This window comes from Gallus gallus, chromosome 9, assembly GCF_016699485.2.
Source record: "Gallus gallus isolate bGalGal1 chromosome 9, bGalGal1.mat.broiler.GRCg7b, whole genome shotgun sequence".
NCBI classification, from domain to species: Eukaryota; Metazoa; Chordata; class Aves; order Galliformes; family Phasianidae; genus Gallus; species Gallus gallus.
This window is the reverse complement of record NC_052540.1, coordinates 8,135,165-8,158,324: the sequence shown is the minus strand read 5'-3', so window position 1 is coordinate 8,158,324 and position 23,160 is coordinate 8,135,165. Positions and strand designations below refer to the sequence as shown.

The window sequence follows — 23,160 nt, the reverse complement described above, 5'->3', positions numbered from 1 at the left end:
GAGAAAGGTATGTCAAGTTGACTCTACCTGACTGATGAGAGCTTGGCATCGTCTCAGCCCTGTCTTCTTGAAAGGACTGAGCGGATTCACGGCCAGAATCTAAGTCCTTTATTGGCCTTCCCATAATCTCATTCTCACATGCAGTTTTATTTCTAACGAGGAAGTATGTATGCATCTTTCCTTTGCCCTTCACTTCTATTTCTCCTCTTTCTGTCATCTCAAAATTTTTGTATTTTAGACATCTAAGATAACAAAAGAAAATGACAGAGGAAAATTCAAGATTAGCAAAACAAAACAAAAAAACTCCCCAAGTGCTTTAGAAAAGCTATTATAATCAAAGTAGTCTAATCACTTTAGTTTGGGAAAAAAAACCAGCATTGCTCATTCAATGCTAGGGGATCTCTGGCTTTCCTAATACCTCTCATAGGTGCCCAGTTCATGTTTTTCTACTCCTCTGTAGCTCATCTTCACTTTCAGCTCTTACTTGCATATTTTATGCATACATAAAATTCTTGAAAATGCAGTATTTAATTTTTATTGACAAGAGCTTTGGGAAAGTGAATTCTTCACTTCATGAATAACATCGTGGTTTATACAGTTTATCCTTAATAGGTGCAAATAAAACTATTCTGCCACAGAGTATTGTACTCAATAAGAGAGATTTTGAAGCTCTGGTTATGCAGGATGTCAAATTAAATGATAAGTCTTTCTAGCATTTAAATCATGCTGTTGGTACTTTCAAAAAACCATCACATTTATTTTTTTTATCTTGTACTTTCTAGGATCAGGACTTTCAAACCTCTATATACAAGGACATCTCAAATGATCAAAACTAAACTCTTTGCAAGCAGATATCTTTCTTTACAAGCAAGCTGCATAAATAAGTGACAAAAGACAGAGTCGTCCACAGCTGAAAGCTGCATCTGTTCAAGACAGTGGTTTTAGCACAGCTTTTAATAGGAAAAGTTTTCATCAGAACTACTCACTGATAGGCACTGGAGCTTAGATGAATTTTACTTGGGACACCGTGGCTCTCCATGCGGGAAGCTATATTCACTGTGTCTCCAAACAAGCAATAACGAGGCATCTTTTCTCCAACAACTCCAGCCAAGACAGGACCTGTATGGATCCCAACTCTAATCTTTACAAAGACATAAAACACCCCCCAGAAATGTCACTTGTTATTTACAACCTTTCTTAATGCTACTGAGACACCTAAAAGTCTATCTTAACACAACACTGGGTGCCAGTAAAATGCCAAATATACACAGGGAGAAAGGCTTTTGCAGAAAAATGCACCCATGTGACCGAAGTCACAGAAGTTAAAAGCAGCTCTTTGATGTCCCGCTGCAATACATTTACCAGAAGCCCAACCCAAGAATCAGAATCTACGTGTTAACCACTTACTTGGATTGGATTTCCAGAAACTGGGTTCTGTACTCCTTTAGCTGCTATTATAATCCCCAAGGCAAAGTTAGCAATTCGCTCAGCATGAGTGGATACGGGCACAGGGACACCACCTACTACCATATAGGCATCTCCAATTGTCTCCACCTTTAATTGAGAAGGACAAGTATATGAGCATTGCCTATAATTCTCCTTCAGGTTGGTGCTTTGCTGTTTGAGGCCCTCCTTACCTGCACCAACTCCCTCTTCCTTCTAAAATGTGCTTCCAATCACATGCTTTAGCATGTGTGAACTTCCTTGAGATGGGGATCCATTCCTTGACTCCAAACTAAAAAAATTCAGTGTGTTCTGTCCCTGCTTACTTGACCCAGTTTAGATATCAGTGTGAGAAACCCTAAGGAGTAAGCTGGGAAAGTGCCAGACTTCTTGTCTTCTACCCAACCAGGGCAGATTGATATGTAAGGAACTATCCCCAGGCACAACTCCTGAGCCAGGAAGTTATCTGACAGTTAAATGCTATTAATTAGTTCTAATTCACAATTGGTATTAGAAGTGTACTTCTCTTTTTAGAAGTCACAATAAATCAAGAGAGTCTATCCATTGGTGATTATTAAGTGGTTCACATGAAATTAAGAAACCTACAATTTCCAATGGCAGGATGCTAGAGAATGCAGGGTGTGAACTAGGCAGTTTGTAAATATCCTTCCTTACAATCAGCTGTTCTCCCACAGCGTGCTGCTGTCAGTGAGAAAGATTCTGAAAGGTTAGTCCTACATCAGGTGTTTCATCTCCCTGAACTGCACACTGAAATGCACCTGAGTTATACTCCAGGGTTTGTCCCCATATCAGAGATTTCGCTGGGAATACAATATGCCCTTTTGAAGTACAGAATTCATCTAAAATTCATTGTAAGAGACAGCCAAGAAATTTTGTAAACTGCTCTTATAAGATTTCACTGTTACATTTACCATCAGTAAATAAGAGAGCATCTTAAATTAGATTAACTGGATTTCTTACTAATGAGCATCTTTGGGTTTGATCACTAACATAATGACTTAATACAGTTCAGTAGCTCAGTCCTGAAAAACATGTTCTGTATATATTTTCTATCAAGATATCCAAACCACAGTAATACCAGTAACTTCTCTAACAAGTTAAAAATAACTGTAAGAGGCTACTAATACAAATAGATACCCTAATTATCTCTAGGCTGTGGCAGGTGATCTAATTTAACAAGATTAATTCATAACTTCAGACAATTATAACGTGGGCCAAGTTTCATTGATCAATTTCAGTATTTCATTTCTTTCACAGAGCTCTGAAATAGTCATCCTGTCCTCCTTCCCTGTGCTCTAGCTACTTCCTTTAATATTAATGGGAGTTGCATACAGGCATCAAAAGGAGATTATTATAGTGACAGATAATTTACTCAAGATGTATGATTTAGATAGAACATGATGCTAATCCATCCTAAAATCTGAAGGCCATATTCTGGTTGCTTCAATTATTGAAAAGAGTTTCCTTGCCACGGCAGAAATCCTTTTGATTTCCCAGTACAAATTTATTGCAGGATGAACTGCTTGTCTTGCCCCAGTAACGAATGAATGAGGTTTGGATTTCACTCTTTGCTATTTCTGCCTTCTTAAATATTTAATGTGCTAGGGACAGACAAAATTAGGATCAGCTCTTCAGCTGTTAAAATCTAGGTAGCTCTGGAGTTATTAACAGTGCTATGCTGTGCAGGGCTCTCATCCTTCCTTTACAGTTTGAAGACAATATGTACATTACAGTTTAGATCTAATCAGTGCTCTCTGAGGTCAAGAGGAGATACATACCATTGCCTTAGATCTCCATGAATCAAAATCAAAGCCTAGCTCTTGACTGAGTGTTGTTTGTATAGCTATCTCCGCCAAAGAAGACATTTAATAACGCACTGAAATGTTTTACAACGGGTTGGAATAAAGGGACTAGGAAAATTATTCAGATTGGTCCATGAACTGGGATATCCTAGTATCTCGGATGGATGTTTGAGAGAGAAGAGATGTATCAAAACAGCAATTCTGGTATTAGTATTTTGAAGAGAGACTCTAGCCACTGACAGGAGTTACTCCCCTGCTCAAAATTTTCAACACACTTAATTACATCTTTGTATGTTGTTGACTTTTTTGTTTGTTTCTTTGTATAGCCACTACAAATATGCAGTATTTTATGGTTTCTAGGAAATCATGCTGGGGTGAAGAACAGTTAAGCACATTTAAACAAAACAAAACAAAACAGCCTGATTCCAGACTATTTCTATAGTCTTTATCAACCAACAACATACCTTGTATACATCATGCACTGTGGTCAGTCTATCAAATTGCAGGTACATTGAATTTAACATGAGAACTATCTGGATAGGCTCACATTGGGCACAAATGTTGGTAAAGGTCACAACATCACTGAACAATATGGTGCACTCCTTGAATTCTCCTGCGAGCAGAAAAAAACAGTTGTAAAGAATAGTAATGGGTGGATAACCATGACACCTGTTTGAGAGCTGTCTGCAAGGATTTCTTTCTAGTCATTGTTTTAGGACACATGATTTTTCAGACTCATACATGTGTCCAGATATGACAGATGTTGATGTAAGAATATCTCAAATATAAGAACTATAGCACATCATTTCAAACAGCTCAGACATCTGAATACATTTCTATGCTCACCCATAGTCAGGAAATACAAAGTTCTTCACACCTGATTTCATATATGTGTTTACTAAAGGGAATATAAGAATATTCTTACTTGCTCTCCTTAAGAGAAATAGGAATCATGATAGCTCCAGGTTTATAGATAGCACAGAGAAGCTAGGAAAATCTTCTAAGAAAGACCAAATTCTGTATTTCTTTTTTGAGCCCTCATTTCCCTGTACGCTCATTTTAAAAACAAAAGCCCACTTTACTGTTGAAACACCAAATTTCCTCCCTGAATGGGCAGCTGCTACCTCTTTTCATTTCCTAGGAAACAATTCTGGCAAATAGCTTCCAAAGCTATGTTGGAAATAAAATAATAATCTAATCTTCCTTATCAGCGAAATGAAAGGTCTGTGGTTCTCCTATTTACTACCAGTGAGTGTCATTAAGTAGAAAATCTACTTCACAACAACGACGGTGTGGCTGTGCTAGTTCCCAGTCTCTCTATCACCATCACGCCTGGTGCATGATTCATGCTTCACAAATGAATACTGTTCATTCACCTGCCTCAACTCGCTTCCCCTCCTTCAGTTGGTTTGCTACATGCTGAGGAAGCATGGCGTAGAGCAGAGCTTCAGTCTTTTTCTTCTCTTCTTCCAGGTGCTTTGACAGTACCCGCAGTTCTTCCTTCTTCCTCTCCAGCTGGTTAGAGAGCTCCATCTCTGCCAGTCGCTGCTGATTGAGAAGAATCAAATCCCTGGTCACGTCATGAGGTGCAATGTCTGCAATATGCATCTGTCGCTCCTCCAGCTCATGTAAAGTGCGGAGTAAAGGTGAGCAGAGATAAAGCATGCACTGCAGAGACTCCATCCAGATCATCTGGCCTGTTTAAAACAAGTGCTGATAAGAGCGTTCATCACTCTGAAATTCTGTGTAAGGTTCAGTGCTACTGATGTGAATGCTAGGGAATGATTTCTAAGGATGGTAGCTTTCTGTAGGGTCTGCGTCATCACAGCAATTGTTTCCTAGAATTGGGTGGGTTGGTTTGGATGAAGTGCACTAAGTAAACAGGTTCAAATATGTCTGAAAGGAAGAAGAGATTTTTGGTGGAGGATTGGGTTTTTGTTTTCAGGGTTGAGATTTGGTTATGTGTTTGTTTCATTGTTGTTTTGCATTTTATTTCAAAAAACCTAACTAAATAACAGGAAGTAAAATTTTACCCATGGCTAAAGTTCCTTTTTTTGTTAACAACACTTCTTTTAAGGTCTTCCTAAACTCTTAATTTTTTTCTGAATCTCATGATTTGGCACTCGTCGTGTAGAGGTGAAAGGAGATAAGCAAAAATTGCATCATATTCTATAGTTCAAAGGAGGAAGATTGAGGTCACACAATACTTAAAACAACTGTCATCTCAGTTAATTACATGGAGCAGAGAATAATTCTATGCTCATTCCCTCATTCCTCTCAGTAAAAATAGAGCAAATAAAATCTCTGTTGCTACAACAATTTCAACCGGTAAACTCTTCCATAACATAATAGAGAGAGGAAAAAAAAAAAAAGGCAAATCAATCAGCAAATGTGAATAATAAAAAAAAGAACCATTAACTAATTTATTTTTATCCATATTTGAAACCCAGCCAATGAACCAAATAACTCCCTTCAAAGGTATGGAGTAAATCTGAATAATGAATTCACATTTTAGGGATCAGAATGTGTGGAGTACAGGGGAAGACATTTCTCTTCTTCCAGCTGTAGAAATTTTACCAGGAATATATTGTTAAGCTCTTCCCTCTTTCCATGTCCCTTTTCTCCCCTTCACCTGACAGAACTGGAACTGCACACTGACAGCAGAGATGTGTTTTGCTGTGTATTGCTGGAATGCCCACCCAGTGCTTTAATTGTTTTCTTTATGTGCCACAGAGATGTAATCTAAGATCTGTGCACTGGTATTGCCTGTGCTAGTTGGCTGGGCTCAAAATGTTGTTCCAAGTACAAAGAAGTAATTTTTTCATCAAAGCATATTCTTAGCAATGCAAAGTGATTCTATTTCGGGTGGATATGCTGATTTGCAGGGCTATGGGGAGGTGAGACCCAGACAGTTTTACACAGCCCACTGCATCTCCACACTGCGCCTGATGGCTCCAAGAGCAGAAGCTGGCTCTGTGTCTCTTCCACGTTCAACAGATCCCAAGGCTTTCCAAGCCTTTCAAATGGGAACACTACTACTAACTGAAAGCCTCCAAAATCTCATGAGGTAATATTAGAGAATGTCTATGAGCATTTCGAAGTACTATTTATGTAAAGAGAACGATCTAATCCTCCCCTCGCTGCAAACAAGGCTACTTATAAAACGTGTATGAAGCCAGGAGTCCACAGAAAGACATTAGTTTAACACCAGCATTATTCTTCATTTAATATGAACATCTTTGCTTCTGAAATCAGTGAAGTACCTCTCAGCTCTAGCATTGGCCGCTGTTTCCATGACTCAGGCATCATTTCTCTCTTGGTCTGGAAAACAAATTGGCTGTTGATAAATTTCTGAATGCTAGAGATGGTGAAGGGTACTTCTGGGTGAACGATACTGAAATAGTGATCCAGACAGATGCCCGTGGTCTGAAGGCCAGGTACGATCTTTTGAATGCTCACCCCAGCTTGCTTCACTCTGAGCTTAAAAAGAGAATACGGACAATGTGTTACAATGCATATCCTGTTTGGTGTCAGGTTAAGCTACAGCTTATCACTGTTCACAGACGTACACACACACAGCCTTGTAATACCACGTGGATTATTTCTTAGCAAAGTCTCTATCTTATTAGCCAAACTCTTATTACTCAGTACAAAACTATCTTATTACTACAGAAATCTGCATGAGTTTTCTTCATAGCAAGACCAATGCCCCGGAAAGGAATATTATTATCCAAATGCTGTTCAGTATCAATTTTTTAAAAGAAAAAAAAAATCATATCTGCTCTTATATTGCATGTACTAGTGTTTGCCTAGTGTAATCTTGCTGATTCCAGCACATTTAAGCATACTACTGAGTATGCTTACATACATATTGTTTCATGGCAATATCTTGTAGGGTAATAACACACATGGCAATTTTCAGTACACTTGCTAGTGTTGTAGAGAAATAAGCGTTTCAGTTTTTCACTTTTTTCCCTCTTTTCCATCCTTGCACTCCTCCCTAAGGACTATCAATGTCATACTAACTTTGGAGAGAAAGGAATTTGTGATTTAGGGCTCTCTTCCTTACTTGCTAAGTGCAGATGATACAATTTTTTAAAAGTAGTTTATTACTTATGCTGTACCTGCAGACTCCTTAGGGGAAAGAAAGCAGAGAAAGGAAACTACAACTTCTTTACCCAACTACTAACAGCAGTAGGAGTTCATCAGGATGAGTGGGGGACAGGAGATATGTGCTCCCAGGCCCAGCTTCTGCAGCTCCATAGCAGCTACAGGAAGCCCTAATTTCTCATGGCTCTTACAAGCATTTGTATGAGAATGTTCAATGGGGATGTCTCCAATACCTCTTTTTAAAATCTAAAACAAAAAATGCATACTTTATATATATTGTATATGTAGCTACAGGCATGATATAATATACATGCATATATGAAAAGAAATCATCTCAGCCTTGTATGTAGCAGCAAGAGAAAAACAGATACCAGCACTCTAAATAGAGAACAATTGAGACACAAAAGGTCCTGACAACCTTTAGTTTTCTAACAGATGCCACTGGTTATCTTCTTTTAATCATTACTGTGTAAAGGTTCAGTCATTCTCTTTTAGCCTGATGACCATACAGGAGTTTTAACTCCTGCAGAAATGTCCACCCTGCCATCACTCCTTGTCATCAGGGATACTCTAGCCCAGCTACCAACAATGGCTGCAGGAGTTGCCCTTATTCCACACCAGGCATTTTGTCATGAAAGGATGTCTCCAAAGGCTAGATGATAAACTCTGGCTAATGTAGACAGTGGCATGTTCTCTATCAGCATGATGCCAGAACATGTTCCTGAGTGCTATCTTCAGCTATCTTCTGCAGTCCCATTCTCAGATTCTCCTGTCTTTGCTCCTCTGTTAAGCTAACTTCTGTACAAAACTGGGAGCAAGAGGTATTGTACCTTGTTGGGGGCCTAGGCTATTTGGAAACTATCCACAGAGTAGCCCCTGAAAAGGGAAAGGCAATTCCACTGCTCTAGAGAATATATACATATGAAAGACTCAAACTGCAAGATGAAGTTTTGGGTCCAGTTCCTACTAGATAAGGAGCCAGCAGGTGTCTGAGTTTTTCTGTTGTGGAGTCTCAGAAAGCAAGCAGAGCTTCATTTTCAAAGCAAGCCTTATGAAAGCCGTAGCACAGATTGTTAACTGGGAGAAGGGAGACTAGCTTGTTAAATGCAAAGCCAATTTAAAGGACGGATCATATCTCTGGCACACCAGAGGGCAGGAAAGTTGCCAGAAACCTCAGAAAATTCTGTTCTGTGCTTAGTAGACTGCTACAGTATACCTCGTTGGCATATCTATGACTGTTTCATATGTGGGGATCTCAATAAAGCCAAAGGTGATTTCCATTTTAGAAAATTAAGAGACTGTTACTATGAGCAACTTTTATTTCATGTCTTTGTACAAAGCACTTCTGTAAATGCTAAAAATGAATGTGCACTGTATAGAGAGCATACATAGGAACAAAATATGGGGCTGTCACAGCAGCAGAAAATAAGTATATGCTTTAGGCAAATTAAATGTCCTTACTATATTGTTGTCCTACCTCTTTGTCAAAAACCATATGAAAAGGAAGCCCATTGCAAAATGTTTTTGTGTCAATCCAGAGAGTCTTGGGATAAACAGGGTCAAACCCTCTAAGGAGTTTACCTGTGGCAAGATAAGCGCATAGTTTTCAGTCACACTGCACCTCATAAAACCAGTCAGCATTACATTCTGTAAGACAGGACTCTATGCTATAATGAGATGGCCAGGTTTAAAACTTAACCACACAAAAAGCACAGAGCAATTTACTACAGTTGGAAGAAATAGCTGTAAGTAGGTTAAAAAAGCACTCTTAAATTCATCAGCTTAGGCACTGTGACACAACAGGGAAGTATCAGACATTCCACAGAACGGCATTTTATAGAACACTTCTCAGAAGACTTTATGAGACAAAAGTGACAGGTCATATCCCATTTAAGTATCTGTCATTAGTAAGCATGCTTATTATCTACAATTCTTCTTTTTTGATTGCCAGTGTCTAACTGAAGGCTTAACCAGAAACATTTTGAAAAGAAGAGGAAACACAAATGGTAACTTCAACATGGATGGGTGGGTGGACACAGCAAGGAGGCTTACTGACTTTCTTACTGAAAAGACTCACAGATGATGACAAGCTCACTCTGAATGTTCTCACCTCTTCCTAATGTGATTATTCCTCTTATTGTTTTCCAGTGACTTTTCTTGACAGGACAAACCGAGCCTCCTCTAATAGCATTTTCTGATTTCTCAAGATCCTGTGGAAATAAATCCAAAGGAATTTTCAAGAGTGTTTTATTTTAATCAGATTTTATTGATATAATGATAATGAATCTTAAAATACCTTATTGTTCGATCGAGTATCAATTTGTTTTTCAGAGTCATCAAGACACTGAGGTGAGAAAGAGAATTTATTTCTTTCTTTATATGAAAGTAGAGGGTTTTGAGTGACGAGAAAAACCACATGCTCTTTTTTCCCAGTTCTTTCTTCTTCCTCCGTTTGATTGACTATTTCCATTGAAATCTCAATGTTAAAAAAATCCAGGGCTGCTGCACCGATTATTCCTGAGAGCAAAACAAAAAAAACACAACATTGCCAATAACAAAATTTTTCCATTTCCCTTTCAGAGAGCTCCCAATGGTATTTCACTGTTTCAGGAATTACTTTTCCAAATGAGACTAGAAGAAGAAAGCGACCTGTGGTTACCTATGTTGTTCCTACTACCAGTGTCTTACTAGGATGAGATTATGTACGTATGAGATATTTTTTAAGGTTACAGTCTGGGTTTTTGTTGTTGTTGTTGTTGTTTGTTTATTTGTTTGCTTTGTCTGATGACAAATGCTTGCTTTCACTAGAAAAAGCTCAGCAGAATACCCAAATAACGTGACCAAATACCATACATAGCAAGAATATAAATTCCCAAAGCCCAGAACTGCACAAGCTCTATAGAGATTCTGTTAAAACAATCTATTTCAGTAGAATATGAAATAGAATCTGCAGAATATTCTAGAGTAGCGCACAGTATTTTCATTTGAAGTAAGTCTTTCATGAAGACGCAATATCTGTCTTCTCATTTCTACTCAGCTACTAAGTGAAATACTGGACAACAACATGAAAAGCTGTGTCTGAAATTCCAAGTAACTCTGTGTTACAGTAGGAATATGAAATGAATTTTGATATGGAGTGTGGGGGGGAAGTTGACAGAAACATTTCATTCAGAAATAAATAGGAAATAAATGAATACAATTATCTCTTGCATACTTGCAGATGTTTAACCCTTGCATACCAATAATTGCAGAGATTCCCAAAGTTAAAAGATCTTAACTCCTACCAGTGCTAGAATAAGATTCATTTTTGAGCAGGGCCCAACAGCAGTTTTACAAAATTGCATGCACTGTAGGCGTATGTATGTAAGGATTATACATATGCTTTCAAACTATCACGGTTACTCACTGTAATTTAAGGAGTATGGATTACTGAGAATCGATCAACATCAATATATGCATGAAATTCGATTTTCCTTCCACCGAAGGTTGTCTACTGGAATTCTATAGCAGGAACAGACACTTAAGGGCTGGGTTGGCATGCTGCAAATCTTGTAGAAGCCACTGGTAGCTACAAGTGATTAGGCAGGCAGGGAAATACAGAGGTCTGTTGTCTGATGAATAAACCTTACCAGGTTTGAATCTCTTGGCCAGTCTTCATCTGAGAAAAAGATTCTGAAACCTGAGAAAAGTATATCTGCAAATATCTGATTAGTCCGTATGTATAGTGCATACCAGTTGATCTGTACTCTGTATTACCTGGCACAATATGGTACAGACCTCTTCTATCTGAATAGTAATGTAAATGCATTGACCCGTCTTCATTCTTTTCTACTCTGAAAGATGGAGCATTCATCTCCTGAGGAGACAAAAAAACAACTTTCACTATCCTTTTCTGATAAGGAATATGGTAAATTCCAATTGTATAAAAGCATCCTCTGCCTTAACAAAATGAGCAGTAATATGAATAAGCTAAAACACAGAAAATGAAATATGCTCAACTGTGAAGGGCTATCTGCTATGCAGTAGAGTCAATATGCTAAATAATATCTAATTTTGAGAACTACTCAGAAAAGAATAATTTAAAAAACTTGTCCTAATATTTTGGATTACTGAGTTTCAGAACACAGGAGAGACTGTCATGGCCTCTTTCTCCCTCACTCATTCATACCTACAACATGCTGTTCCTTGGGTTGCAAACTGTCAGAGTGCACCCATACCCACTCAGTAATTAGTACTTGAACTTGCCTGGTAAGAGAGGGACAGATAGCTGTGCAATGCATCCAGGTTCTCTATGAACTCATACAAATTTCCACCCAGCGTTCTCAGCATGTGGTCATAGCCTGAACGTTTACAAAATTCAAAGAAGTACTCTCCAAACTCTCTCAGAACCATGTCAGCAGGAACACCTGGCAAGATAATATCTTAATGAATACAAAAGGCTTGGAAATTCTTGTAGTGCTGTCAGATGGATTAGGAGCGAATGCAGAATGTCTGCAACATAGGAAAGGTATTCTGAAGAGCAGATGAGACCAAAATCTGAGATGTAGTCTCAGGCGTGAATCTGCAGGGTTTATTTTTGAGGCATGGTGACACATACCTAATATTTTGCAGGCTTTGTCAACAAGTTGCATTGTGATCTCATCTTTGTAAACTCCGAAAGTCAAGAAACTATCCTCAACGCCAGCCTGGAGTCTACAAGAGAAAAGACAATATCCTTCTCACAGTGCTGTTCTAAGTATGACAAGCTTGGGTGACCAAATCAGCATTCATTAAACACTACTTAGCTCACTGACTCCTTGAACTCCTTCACACATTATACTGAAACACACTACTTTCAGTAATGGTTTAAGTGTGTATCTGCCTCCACGCTTCTGCTAATTCACATTAATGCATTATGACAAATTCTTTCAAGGATTAGGGCACCATACAATCACAGGATATCCCGAGTTGGAAGGGACCCATAAAGGATCATTGAGTCCAACTCCTAATGTGGAGGTACTGGAGCAATTAGCTTGTTAGCTTGTCTCCTGCTCTACTTGCTTGTTGCTCAATAGGGCCACATTATCAAGCTCTTGGATCTCCACAGTCTTGACCAAAAACCTGCTGAATTTTTATACAGGCTTTGGTGGCTATTTTATGTGAATATCTAAGTATCATTTGTATATCTTAAGCTCTTGGAAAATGCCAGAATGCTCATGCAGTAATGATGAAAGCAGAAAAGCCTATATATTTAGCTGTTTTCCAGAAGGTACTGAAATGAAACTGACTTCTTATTGAGAATGACAGCTCTTCAGTGTAATTACTTTCAGGTTTTTGTCACAGTGAGTCTATCGCACAATTGTCCATAAGACAAAATGTCATGCTTAATTATGTAGTGTAACAAATTAATTTGAACAAATTAATACCAGAACTCTTGCTTTTGCCCTGCCACCTACCTCTAATAATTATCTGAGATACACATCAGCTGCCATTTACCTTTAAGGAATTAGAATCTTCTGCTAAATTTGTGACCATTTTCTTTCAATACATTGCACTGCATTCATTGCAAACACCTTACCTTAATTTTTCCCATATTTCTTCACCGTACTTCTCAACCACCAAAGACTTCAGGCATGTATTTATAAATCCATACTGCAAAAGCAAATAGGAACACGGAAAAGACGGACTGATTTTCCAACTGCAGCCCAAACGTGCCCTCCCACTGCATTTCTGACTCCAAATAATGTTTGACAGGCATTGCATCTCTCAGTAAAAAGCATAACCGTTATCTAAGCCTCCTACAAGCGTGAAGCAGAACGGAGCAGGCGTATCGCACGCTATTTCGCAGATGTCGCCCGGCAGCCCGCAAGCACTACGGGCTGACCGCCCAACGACCCCCCAGACCCGTCCGCAGCCGAGCCGGTGCAGCCGCTGCTCCTGCCCGCCGAGAGGCAGCCGGCCTCCCCGACCCCCTCCCCGCTCTCGTCCCCGGGCCCGCTCACCATCGTGCCTTCGGCCTCCCGGCGCCGGGGACCGCAGCACCGCCGCCCGCCGAGGCGGTCCCCCCCCCCCCCGCCGCCCAGCGCCGCCGCCGCCGGGGGCCGCCGGGGGCCACCTCCCCTCCTGGGGGCGGTGGCACGGCGAGGCCCTGCCCCGCTGCTTGAGGCGGCGAGCCAGGCCCGCGGCCGGCAGCTTTTGGGGAAGGTGCGAGGCGGTGGGGTGTCCATTCGCGAGGCTGTGCGCGGTGGGAGCACCCTGCCGTGGCCTCTGTGGCACGGAGCATTTTGCTCTGTTGCTCTGCCCCACAGGTGGCACGTCACGCAGCGGGTAACCTGAGCTTTGGTGATGTCTTTTTGATGAGGACAGTCCTTCTCCTGACCTCTTTCCACCTCACAGGCTCTCATAGGGTCAGTACAGCAGAGATTTTCTCAAAATCAGTCTCCAGCCAAACACTGCCTGGAGTCAGGTTTAGGAGAAGCGATAAAAGCTTGATGCACACATACAGCTGTGCCACAGAGGGCTAGCTAAGCCTTCACGTAGTCCAGTGTGTACACAAAGCCCTCTGTATTTCCCACGCAATACCAAATATTTATGTAAGTGTGCGCCTGTGAGAGCTGATGCTCTTCACAATGGCAGATGGGATGCCTGTTGGCTGTGCGGAGGCACACCTGTAGTGCACCCCACCATGGCCCAGAGGTGGGTGCTGCCGGTAGTGCCTGCCCAGCCCTTGTGCAGCTCAGCCTGAGCCCCCTTCTGTTTCTCCTGTGCCCCAGTATTTTTTGCCCTTACACGCTCACAAAAGGTGATATATATATATATTTTTTTTCAAGAGTTACATCCATCTGCTGGAATGTGTCTGTAGGGAAAAATGTCCAGGAGAGCTGTCCGTCACCCACAGGGGCAGAAAACCTCACTCACAGCGCTGTGATAGGCACTGTGGGATCTCCTCCTGCTTCCTTGGGTGGCCCCAGGAGCTGCTCGTGGTGCCAGCACACAGCTTCCCCCATCACAGTGTGGGCATCCTACTTCAGTTACCTGAAGGACGAGCTGGCTGCTCAGTCACAGCCTGTAAAGGGACCACAAATAACCTGAGCACACGTCTGTCATTGCCATCAGTACAAATGTAACTTACTGTATGATTACCAATTATTTTTCCGTGTGCAAATTTTACCCACATAACCCTGTGGTTAACATGAATGCAGTGACAAACCAAGAAGATAAAGCTATATAAAATGGGCAAGATGAATGCTAAATCCTGTAAGAACTGTGTACTTCTGCTTGCTGCTTCCAGTTTCCATTTAAAAAAATACTAATTTTAGGTTTATAATACTTGAATCAGTATAGAGATTTTCAAATTAAATAAGTATATACTTAACTATCTTTAATTTTTCTTATGGTATGCATAGCACCTAAATAAGCAATCTGATTATTTTTTGTAACAAAGATAAGCAACTATCAAAAAGGTTTAGAGATGCAATTCAGGAAATCTATCCAAAGTTCAAATTAAAGACTGTATAACCTGAATTGCACAAGATAATTCATACCGGAATTGAATTAACGATTGTTGCTTTAGCCCTTCCTTTGATTAGTGAATTGATTCTGTTATTTTTTTGTCCAGGTTTATTTGGCATTATGGGAGAAAATTGGATGAAGACTGTTCAAGTCATACTGCTCACAAGCAGGTCATTGGCGGCCCTTTGCAGTCCACAGCCACGATGTGTCCTCATCACCTTTCCCATCTCTAGCTGGACAACGGAAGCCATCCAAGTAAGAGAACATAAAGCAAGATAAAGGATTTGTAATATTCTCCTGATGTGATCTTTTATTATTTGTTGTTATTCTTTTGGCACAGATATTTTGGTAATCAGTACTACAATTCATAAAATATTTAAGAGACAGAACACCCTATGTGTTTCTGAATCTCAGCCCACTCTATGTCAAATGAAGACAACAGTACTCCCTTTCTCAATCTGTTTGTGAACATAATTGTTCCTGGTGCGGTATATTCAAGTCTCTCAGTGTGTACTGACACATGCTGACCCATTGTAGGGGTCTGGAGCAAAATGCCACCTGCTTTCGCAAGCAAATGCAAAGAATATGTAAAGGAGAGGTTAGAGTAAGATGCATTGGTTTCAGAGGGTTCCTCCTGGAACAACTAGGGTGGATGGAGATAAGTTCAGACAGAATTGGACAGTGTTATTTTCCACTGAGACTGTGCCTTGTCTGAGGACATGGGATACCTCAGTTTAAGTATGTTTGGGAAGTCCTCAGCAGTCTTCACAAATGCAGTTTTCCTTTCCATAAGCAGCAAAATGCCCAGTGCTGATGGGCTGACTGGGTTAAGTACAGATCAAACGTATCTGTCCTGTACAGATTGCTAAATGTGATGTGTCTGGAAGCCAAACAGCAGCCCAAGTTCTATTCTGCAACCCCTGTAAAGCTCTGCAGTCTTCCTAAAAGTCTGTGAGTGCTTGTATCTCATGTTTCTTCTGCCCCTGTGTCAAAAGGTCAGTTAATTCGGAAATGGGCTGCTGTGGCCTTGCCAAAAAGATATTCATCCATACCTGACAAAAACAATATCAAGAGGCAATTTTCCCTGGCCTTTTGTTGTACTTCTACCCAGCTTGTAATAAACAGCATCCTTGGGCACAGATAGTTCAGCAGAATAAATGGGCTGACTGCAAGAACTGTGTATGCTTTTTTCTTCAATTAGATGAGAAGTCAAAATAGGCAATATAGCTGTTTATAAATTCTGGTTGCAGACTTGGAGAATGTAGTCACTGACTTTCTTAGTCTGTGTATGCAAGGACATCCTCCTTTTTACTACTTTTTTCTTTCTGTCTTGCAGTTATTAGCTACAGCGAAGAGCCATATGTGAGCTGCCATGTGTAAGGAGTGCCGCTGTAACCATCTGAGATCACATTCTAAACATTTCAGTCTGAGCCCAAAATACCACCACAATAACAGATTACCTTCTCCAAGTGGTTGCCAGCAATCTCCGTCACTAAAGACCCCCAGTACACTGTTCTTTTTACTATACTTACTTTAAACATAGCCTCACGTTCGTTGTTGAGATATCATGTGTTCATATTAGTCTAGACAGCCTGCAGCGACTTATTAGTGACTTGAAGAGAAAAGGAATCTGTCCTTTGACCGAAAGAGACCAAAAGAGAAGTTATATAAATACGTATTGGTAGGCTTCCAGTACTTCGTGCTACCAAGCCATGAAGACAGCAGATGTAGAATCTCAATTACAAATAAAAATAAACATAGAACATGTGAGATCCTGCATTGTTTGGATGGCTCCGATTTTGATAGATGTATTTAAAAACCCTAACAGTTATATTTGAATTCTTAGTAAAGACCTGAGGCAAAATTTAAATGTCATCAACGTAGGCTAAGTGAACTTGAGTGAAATTGTACTAGGACAGGCCTTACCATAAAGGAGGCTTTCAAAAACCCACCTCCTCTGGTAACTGTTAAGCTGAGCTGGAGACGTAAGACTGTGTCAATAGTATTTAAATCAGCTTTGCAAAACTGTCAAGAAAGGTCACCGGCTCAGATCCAAAATCTATTCACAAGTGCCCTTTACCACACTGAAGGGGAGGGAATTCAAGAAATGAATGATTTGTTCACAGAGCTGGATAGCCTTTGGCATCATTCCCTTTCCCTCATCTTTCCATGTATGCTGCCCATGTAGTTAATCTCTTCCTGTGCTTGAATTGCTCTGCATTCTCCTGGCATTTCCCTTCCTGGGCATTATTAATTTCTGAGCGTGGGGAAATCAGGACTGCATCAATGAAAATATGTGTCATACAAAGGAGAAACCAACCCTGTGTTTACATTTGCTTCACAAAACTTTCTATTTAAAGTCTTTGTGCATGTCCTCCGGGTATTTTCTTTAGCTTGTCTCTTGTATCACTTTGTACCTTTGACAGTAGGTATCCAGTGTCTTTGTTTTCTAAATAGAAAATAGCTCATTACTGGTATTTTAGCTTCTGATTGCTGGTTAATGAAATTTGTTCCAGCTTTAACATCATTGCAACAAGCTACAAAGAATCATTTGTCATGATTGCATGGGCCAGACTCATTTCTGCTGGAGCTCACAGACAGCATGATTATCCAGGAGACTAGAAGAATGCAGTAAAGAATAATGCAAAAATGGGTAAAAGCCAAGGCTCATCAATCTTTAGTGCTGTGGTATTACATCTGTATTGTACTCAAAGCCATGCAGTTTGAACTTATTAGCATATGAAGCTGTCTGATTGCTTTCTGGGGTCTTGTTCTTTTGGAAAAGTAACTACAGATTTCAAGGTACTTGGGTCAAATGAAGAAATAGTTTTATACTATCTGGCACAGGCTGTGCTGTTAAGCAAGGTTGTATTTGCAGAGTCTGCAGTATATTTCTCTTCAGCTATTTCTCATCAGCTGCCCTTCCCGGTGCTTTAAAAAGAAGGGTTCTGTTCATGTAAGAAAGACATCGAGGCCATGGAGCGTGTCCAGAGGAGGGCAACACAGCTGGTGAGGGGTCTGGAGCACAGGCCTTATGAGGAGTGGCTGAAGGAGCTGGGATTGTTCAGTCTAGAGAAGAGGAGGCTCAGGGGAGACCTTATTGCTCTGTATTACTACCTGAAAGGAGGTTGTAGTGAGCTGGGGGTCAGCCTCTTCTCTCGTGTGACAGTGATAGGACTAGAGGGAATGGCTTCAAGCTGCGCCAGGGAAGGTTCAGGCTGGACGTTAGGAAATAATACTTCTCTGAAAGGGTGGTCAGGCACTGGAATGGGCTGCCCAGAGAGGTGGTGGAGTCACCGAGCCTGGTGGTGTTCAAAGAGCTTTTGGATGTTGTGTTGAGGGACGTGGTTTAGTGAGAACCATTGGTGATGGGTGAACGAATGGTTGTACTGGATGATCCTGTGGGTCTTTTCCAACCTTAGCGATTCTATGATTCTGTGATTCTGTGTCACCTATAATCAGCTATGTAATAAAAGTCTTCACAGACGCAGCTCGAGAACTCAAAGTAAGTCTGCAACATATCCCCAGTAATGTTAAAGTGACAATAACAGACAAAATCAGACATGTGCAACCCATGCGGCCTGGCTCAGCCCGTCCTGTGGCCACCCCCTGCCCCACACCATCATGGCAGCAGTTCTTCCCCGCTGAGAGGCCTGGCCCGGCCTGAGAGTGCATCCGTCACTCAGCAAGAACCAAACATGGGTGTATGACTGACTGGCACTGTCTAGGCTGAAAACAGGACACAGGGAGGGTGCAGTGCAGTGCTAACTCAAGTTATGGCAAATAACTGCATACAGTTTTTTACATTGCCTAAACGTAGTCCTGTGAACAGCCCCTGGGCTGAGGAGGGCCCAGGGCACATGGCATCCCAGGGCAGCGTGAGGGAAATGCCTTTGGCTAGCTTTGAGAAGGCTCAGGGAGGATCTGAGCATTGACTGCAGCTGCCTGCTGGGGGCAGATGAAACCTGACTTGATGAAACCTGGTGCTCAGTGGTGGAGGGATGAGAGGCGTTAGGCTCACACTGGAGAATGGACAACTCAGGCCAAAGGAAAAGCCCGCCACCATGAGGGTGCTCAAACTCATACTACTTAACTTAAATGTAGTAAGAAACTACTAACTTACCTTTAGAAGTGATAATTCAGCTAACCTCCATTGTGTTGTATTAGATACATGCAGGTTTTGTCCTTAAGAGGTGACTCGGGTTTCCTGTGCCATTGGTCTGAGATAAACCTGTAACTGTTAAATTACAAATCTTATTTACTAAACTGATGATTTTACTTTCCTCTTGTCTGAGTTCTGCCCCAATCACCATCACATCCAGCCTTGTTTCAAACTGAAAGCCTCTTTCATCTAGTGAGCTTTCTCCTTGGCTACCCTTTCCCCCTGAGACACCTCAGTGTCCATAGACACTTTCTTGGTACTTCAGATGTAATATTCAGCCTCCTTCCTTTTTTTTTTTTTTTTTCTCTTCCTGGTAATATTTTGTAATAGAATCATATACAACACACCTAGATTTCTCATGTCATGATTAACAAATATGCTTGCTCAAATTTTCTGGGATAGAACTTAGAGCATGAGAAAAGCTTACAGGTTATTTTTGCCTGAAAAATTCTTGGATCACTTCTATGAGAAGGTGAAGTTTGCTATCCCTTTTTGCAGATAACTTTAGGGGGGCACAGGCTTGGTTTTCAGAGAACTACAGCTCCCACGATCTCCAAGAAGAATTGGATCTGAGCTTTGACAGTGTTGCACTTTAAGAAAATGGGAAGATGCACAAAGGTTTCCCTCACTTAAGCAAGACAGGTAAAATTTATAAGTAAATGGAGAGTGGTAAATGCTGATGGAAAATCCTGGTGGAAATCTGTGATGATAATAGGAGAGGACCAAAAGGCAGAGAGAGGTGGCTAAGGGGTTCTAAGGAAACAGTGGATTTGTTACATAGAAAGACTATTAGCCACAAGTTTTTAAATGTTCAAGCAAGGATGGCTAAGGAGCTAGAAGGAAGTAGGATTTAAGGACAAAATTTAGCTTCTAGCAGTGTGCAAATGAATGCTATGGGAAAAGGAAGACTGAAGGAATAAGATGCTTGTCTACTTGTGCAGTGTGTGCCGGTGGATCCCTTAAAGCACACTGGGATGAAGACTTCTGCTCATCCCGTAAAGGGAGAGGGAGGTGACAGGTGTTGGTTGGTTGTTATGGCAATTTTATTTGTTACAAGGGATAAGGGCTTACCCAGAGAATTTGTGACCCGCCTGTCTGCGGTAGGGTGAGTTGGTAGGATAAGAAACTCAGATTTAGACTAGCTGATAGCAAGTAGAGGCACTGTAACTTAGCCTTGCGTTTTCTGTGTCTCCACCTACAACTGTAATCTCCTTTTTGATCTCTCCCTTTGAAACTGTAGGTGTTGGTGATGATCTAACTAGCACCTGACTCTCCAACCATCTGTCTGGGGAGGACTGAGTAGGGATGAGTGAGCTGCGCTCCGTGATGGGGGCGTGGCTGTTGCACTGGTGGGTCCTGATGGAGGATTACTTACAATTTCCTTAATTTTCCTTTCACTCCTGAAATACCCCCTGCATCCAATTAGTGATAAATGAACTTGAAAGGCACAGTCTGTCAAGATGATGTGCAGAGTAGAGAAAGGTAAACACTGTATCACCAAGAAGTCAAGAAAACTGATCTTTCTGACACACTTTCTGAAGCCATGCTGCCTATCTTTACGTATCTCTACACAGTGAGTTTAGATCATAATGCAAGTAGGTCCTCCATTATGGGCCCAAAACAGAATAAATATAGCCAGAATAAATACAATTAGATGTTTGAAAAGATTCACCACAGAGTTTAAATTGTTGACCCAACTTCTGTTGTGGCTGATTACACCAATCCTCAGTAGCAGGAAGTACCTTTTGCAACAGTAAAAAAAAATAAAGAGTAATCTTAGTAGTCCAGACTACTTCCTGAAAATGCACTGTACCATTTTGATCTGTAAGGGACATACCGTGTCTATCCAAAACCTCTTATGGGGTAATTCAGGGACAATAGCAGTCTTTGTTCTGATTTTGGATTTGTGCTTGGTTTTGCGCTGATTTGGATGGTAAACATACAACTGAAACTTTTAATACTAATGTGGAGCTATATATATTTCAGATTTCCAGCAATTACCCTTATGACTGATTTTTCCTTTGATAATTACTTTTGCCAAACGTAGTGTTTTGAAACCTGACTTGGACCATCTTGATTTCAGCAAAAATAATTCCATATAGTTGCTCTTTGAATGAGGCTAGGGAATAAATGTCTCTCTTTTATTTTAAGATGAATGATTTGTTGAAAGGCTGTCTTGTTTAGACTAAGAATTTGTATTTGCACCCCTCTGTAGTGCACTTGAACTAGTCCTGCCCCATCCGGATGAAGCAGTTTAGTTGAAGCAACAAAGAACTTGACAAAGACTCTGAAAGCTGTCCAAGAAGCAAGAGAAATAGCTGGTGCTCAGCTCCAGGATCGGAACCAACCGGTCAGTGTGCGCCCCATGCTTCTGTGCAGATTTGTCATCTGCTTAGAAATCACCATAGTCCTCATGATGGATAGAGTAGAAATCTGCCCAAATGTGGGAAGGTCATTGGCCTTTAAAAAAATCTCTTACAAGTGCAGCTGCCCCCTTGCTGCAGTGTGCCATTCTGCTCTGCTCCTCATCCTGACCAGGACTGCTACACTTACTGCTGAAAGCAAGAGAAATCCAAGTCATGGGCTTTCCTGGACGGGGGACAAAAGCTACTCTGAGATATGGCTGTGGAATTAGTGAAGTGGGATGAAGCAGCTATGCATATGTAAAACAGGAGCTGTACTGTAATACAAATTACAATTTAGAGGAGCAATGCTATCTTTGGCTGCATGGAATAATATGGAGATGACAGCAAATGCACTGTAATTTGTTTGTGTGGACAGAAAGCATGCCATAATTTGTATGCATGTAATTGTTTCAAAGTGTGCAGGATTGTACATCTCTTTGAGTCATTTCTCCTCTTTGCTGCATGCACAGCAGTGCCTGAAGCCCCTCAGTGGCTCTGCATGCTCCTTTGTTGCTGCTTGGCGAGTTTCCCCCTTTTCTCCCTTCTTTTCCCTACTTTGATAGAATAGCATTCTGGGAAAGGGGATGCCTGCTATTTATAAAGCCCTGCAATGCAAACAAACCAGCTCCAAATGAACCTTGACTGGGAAAATCTGAGCCACACACTGTGCATTATATGCAAGCAGGAAATCATGGCCAGGCAGGTGAGGAGCCCTAAGTTCCAGGTATCTTCTCATCCTTTACCAATGACTTACCAATAGAAACATCTATGAGAAATAGGTTAAAACTAGACTGTTAATTAGTTTTAAAATGTTAATCTATTTCTGTTTGATGGGCCTGTGCTCTGTTTAAAGTAATCATCAGTTACTAGACTGAGCTGTACCATGTCTTCAAAGCCTTGTAAAAGTGATACTTGTAATGCAGGTAAATGGTGTTGCCCACATTTTCCTACGGGAAAACAGAAAAGCAGAGCAACGTACAGTGAGGCTGTAGGGGAGATGATTCAGCATACAGCTCTGGGGCTCCTAGTCAACAGATATGTACTCTGGATCTTGTTTTGTTAGCTGAAATAAACTAGTACAGATGTAAAACTGGAGGAATCTGAGTTCATTACTGAGAAACAGAATCATTAACAGCTAATTGAGAGGAGGCTAGCTCCAACTTGTCCAGCTGCTCTCTCCCAACAGCTTGTCTGATGGTGTAATACATTGAAAACAATAGTAATCCTGCTGTCCAGTAACGTGTAGAGGCTAGTTATTATAATCTTAACTACAGCTGAAAGTAGGAATTCAGGTAAAGCCAACCTCAGTCTATAGCAACAATTCTTTCAAAGGTTTGGCCATTAGGACAACACTCTCCACACTGCACTGGTTTCCTTTGCTTACCAGATTTCCTTTGCTGCCTCTAAGCCAACAGTTTCCTTCCTCATTTTATCCTGTGGAAGCATTCAGTTGCCAAAACCCATAATGGAGTTTCAGGCATGCAACTTGCTGGGGCCTTAGTGCAATAAGGCACTCTCCCCTCACATTTAAATATGGGCATTGAAGTTCCATTGCCTGCTTTCAAACCTAATGTGAAGGACTTATTAATCAGGTTTGAGGCCACTTTTCTAATGCAGACTAACATCCTCAGTTATATGGCTTGGCTCCTTCTCTTTGAGGGTTAGGAGAGGGAGTTGCAGTGGAGTATTCTGATGCCAGACCAATGCCTGTTCCCGAGCAGCAAGC

The 23,160-nt window shown here is 41.0% G+C and overlaps 1 protein-coding gene and 1 long non-coding RNA gene across 7 annotated transcripts in view; one reads left to right on the top strand and one right to left on the bottom strand.

The window, feature by feature from the left end:
* The window catches only part of GUCY1B4 (guanylate cyclase 1, soluble, beta 4), a 38,985-nt gene that overhangs the window by 4,014 nt on the left and 11,811 nt on the right, over nucleotides 1-23,160 (bottom strand). For 2 of the 6 annotated variants that reach the window (XR_005862362.2, XM_040706032.2), the window contains exons 1-14: nucleotides 13,358-14,353; nucleotides 12,934-13,007; nucleotides 11,974-12,068; nucleotides 11,622-11,782; nucleotides 11,133-11,232; nucleotides 9,673-9,893; nucleotides 9,487-9,586; nucleotides 8,854-8,957; nucleotides 6,530-6,746; nucleotides 4,643-4,963; nucleotides 3,731-3,879; nucleotides 1,408-1,554; nucleotides 987-1,141; nucleotides 28-242 (exon numbers count right to left, since the gene is read on the bottom strand). Coding sequence is in view for 4 of the 6 variants with exons in the window: in XM_040706032.2 (XP_040561966.1) it covers nucleotides 28-242; nucleotides 987-1,141; nucleotides 1,408-1,554; nucleotides 3,731-3,879; nucleotides 4,643-4,963; nucleotides 6,530-6,746; nucleotides 8,854-8,957; nucleotides 9,487-9,586; nucleotides 9,673-9,893; nucleotides 11,133-11,232; nucleotides 11,622-11,782; nucleotides 11,974-12,068; nucleotides 12,934-13,007; nucleotides 13,358-13,759 (2,461 nt within the window). In the remaining 2 variants the exon portion in view is untranslated. Of the gene's footprint in view, nucleotides 1-27; nucleotides 243-986; nucleotides 1,142-1,407; nucleotides 1,555-3,730; nucleotides 3,880-4,642; nucleotides 4,964-6,529; nucleotides 6,747-8,853; nucleotides 8,958-9,486; nucleotides 9,587-9,672; nucleotides 9,894-11,132; nucleotides 11,233-11,621; nucleotides 11,783-11,973; nucleotides 12,069-12,933; nucleotides 13,008-13,357; nucleotides 14,354-18,990; nucleotides 19,105-23,160 lie in introns of those variants that run through there. The other 4 variants (XM_040706034.2, XM_040706033.2, XR_006930915.1 and 1 more) reach the window with 4 other exon arrangements.
* LOC121111503 lies at nucleotides 4,784-16,644 on the top strand. The gene is made up of 5 exons (XR_005862366.2): nucleotides 4,784-4,912; nucleotides 9,957-10,078; nucleotides 11,988-12,111; nucleotides 14,974-15,122; nucleotides 16,204-16,644. It is a non-coding gene; the product is annotated as an uncharacterized LOC121111503 (long non-coding RNA).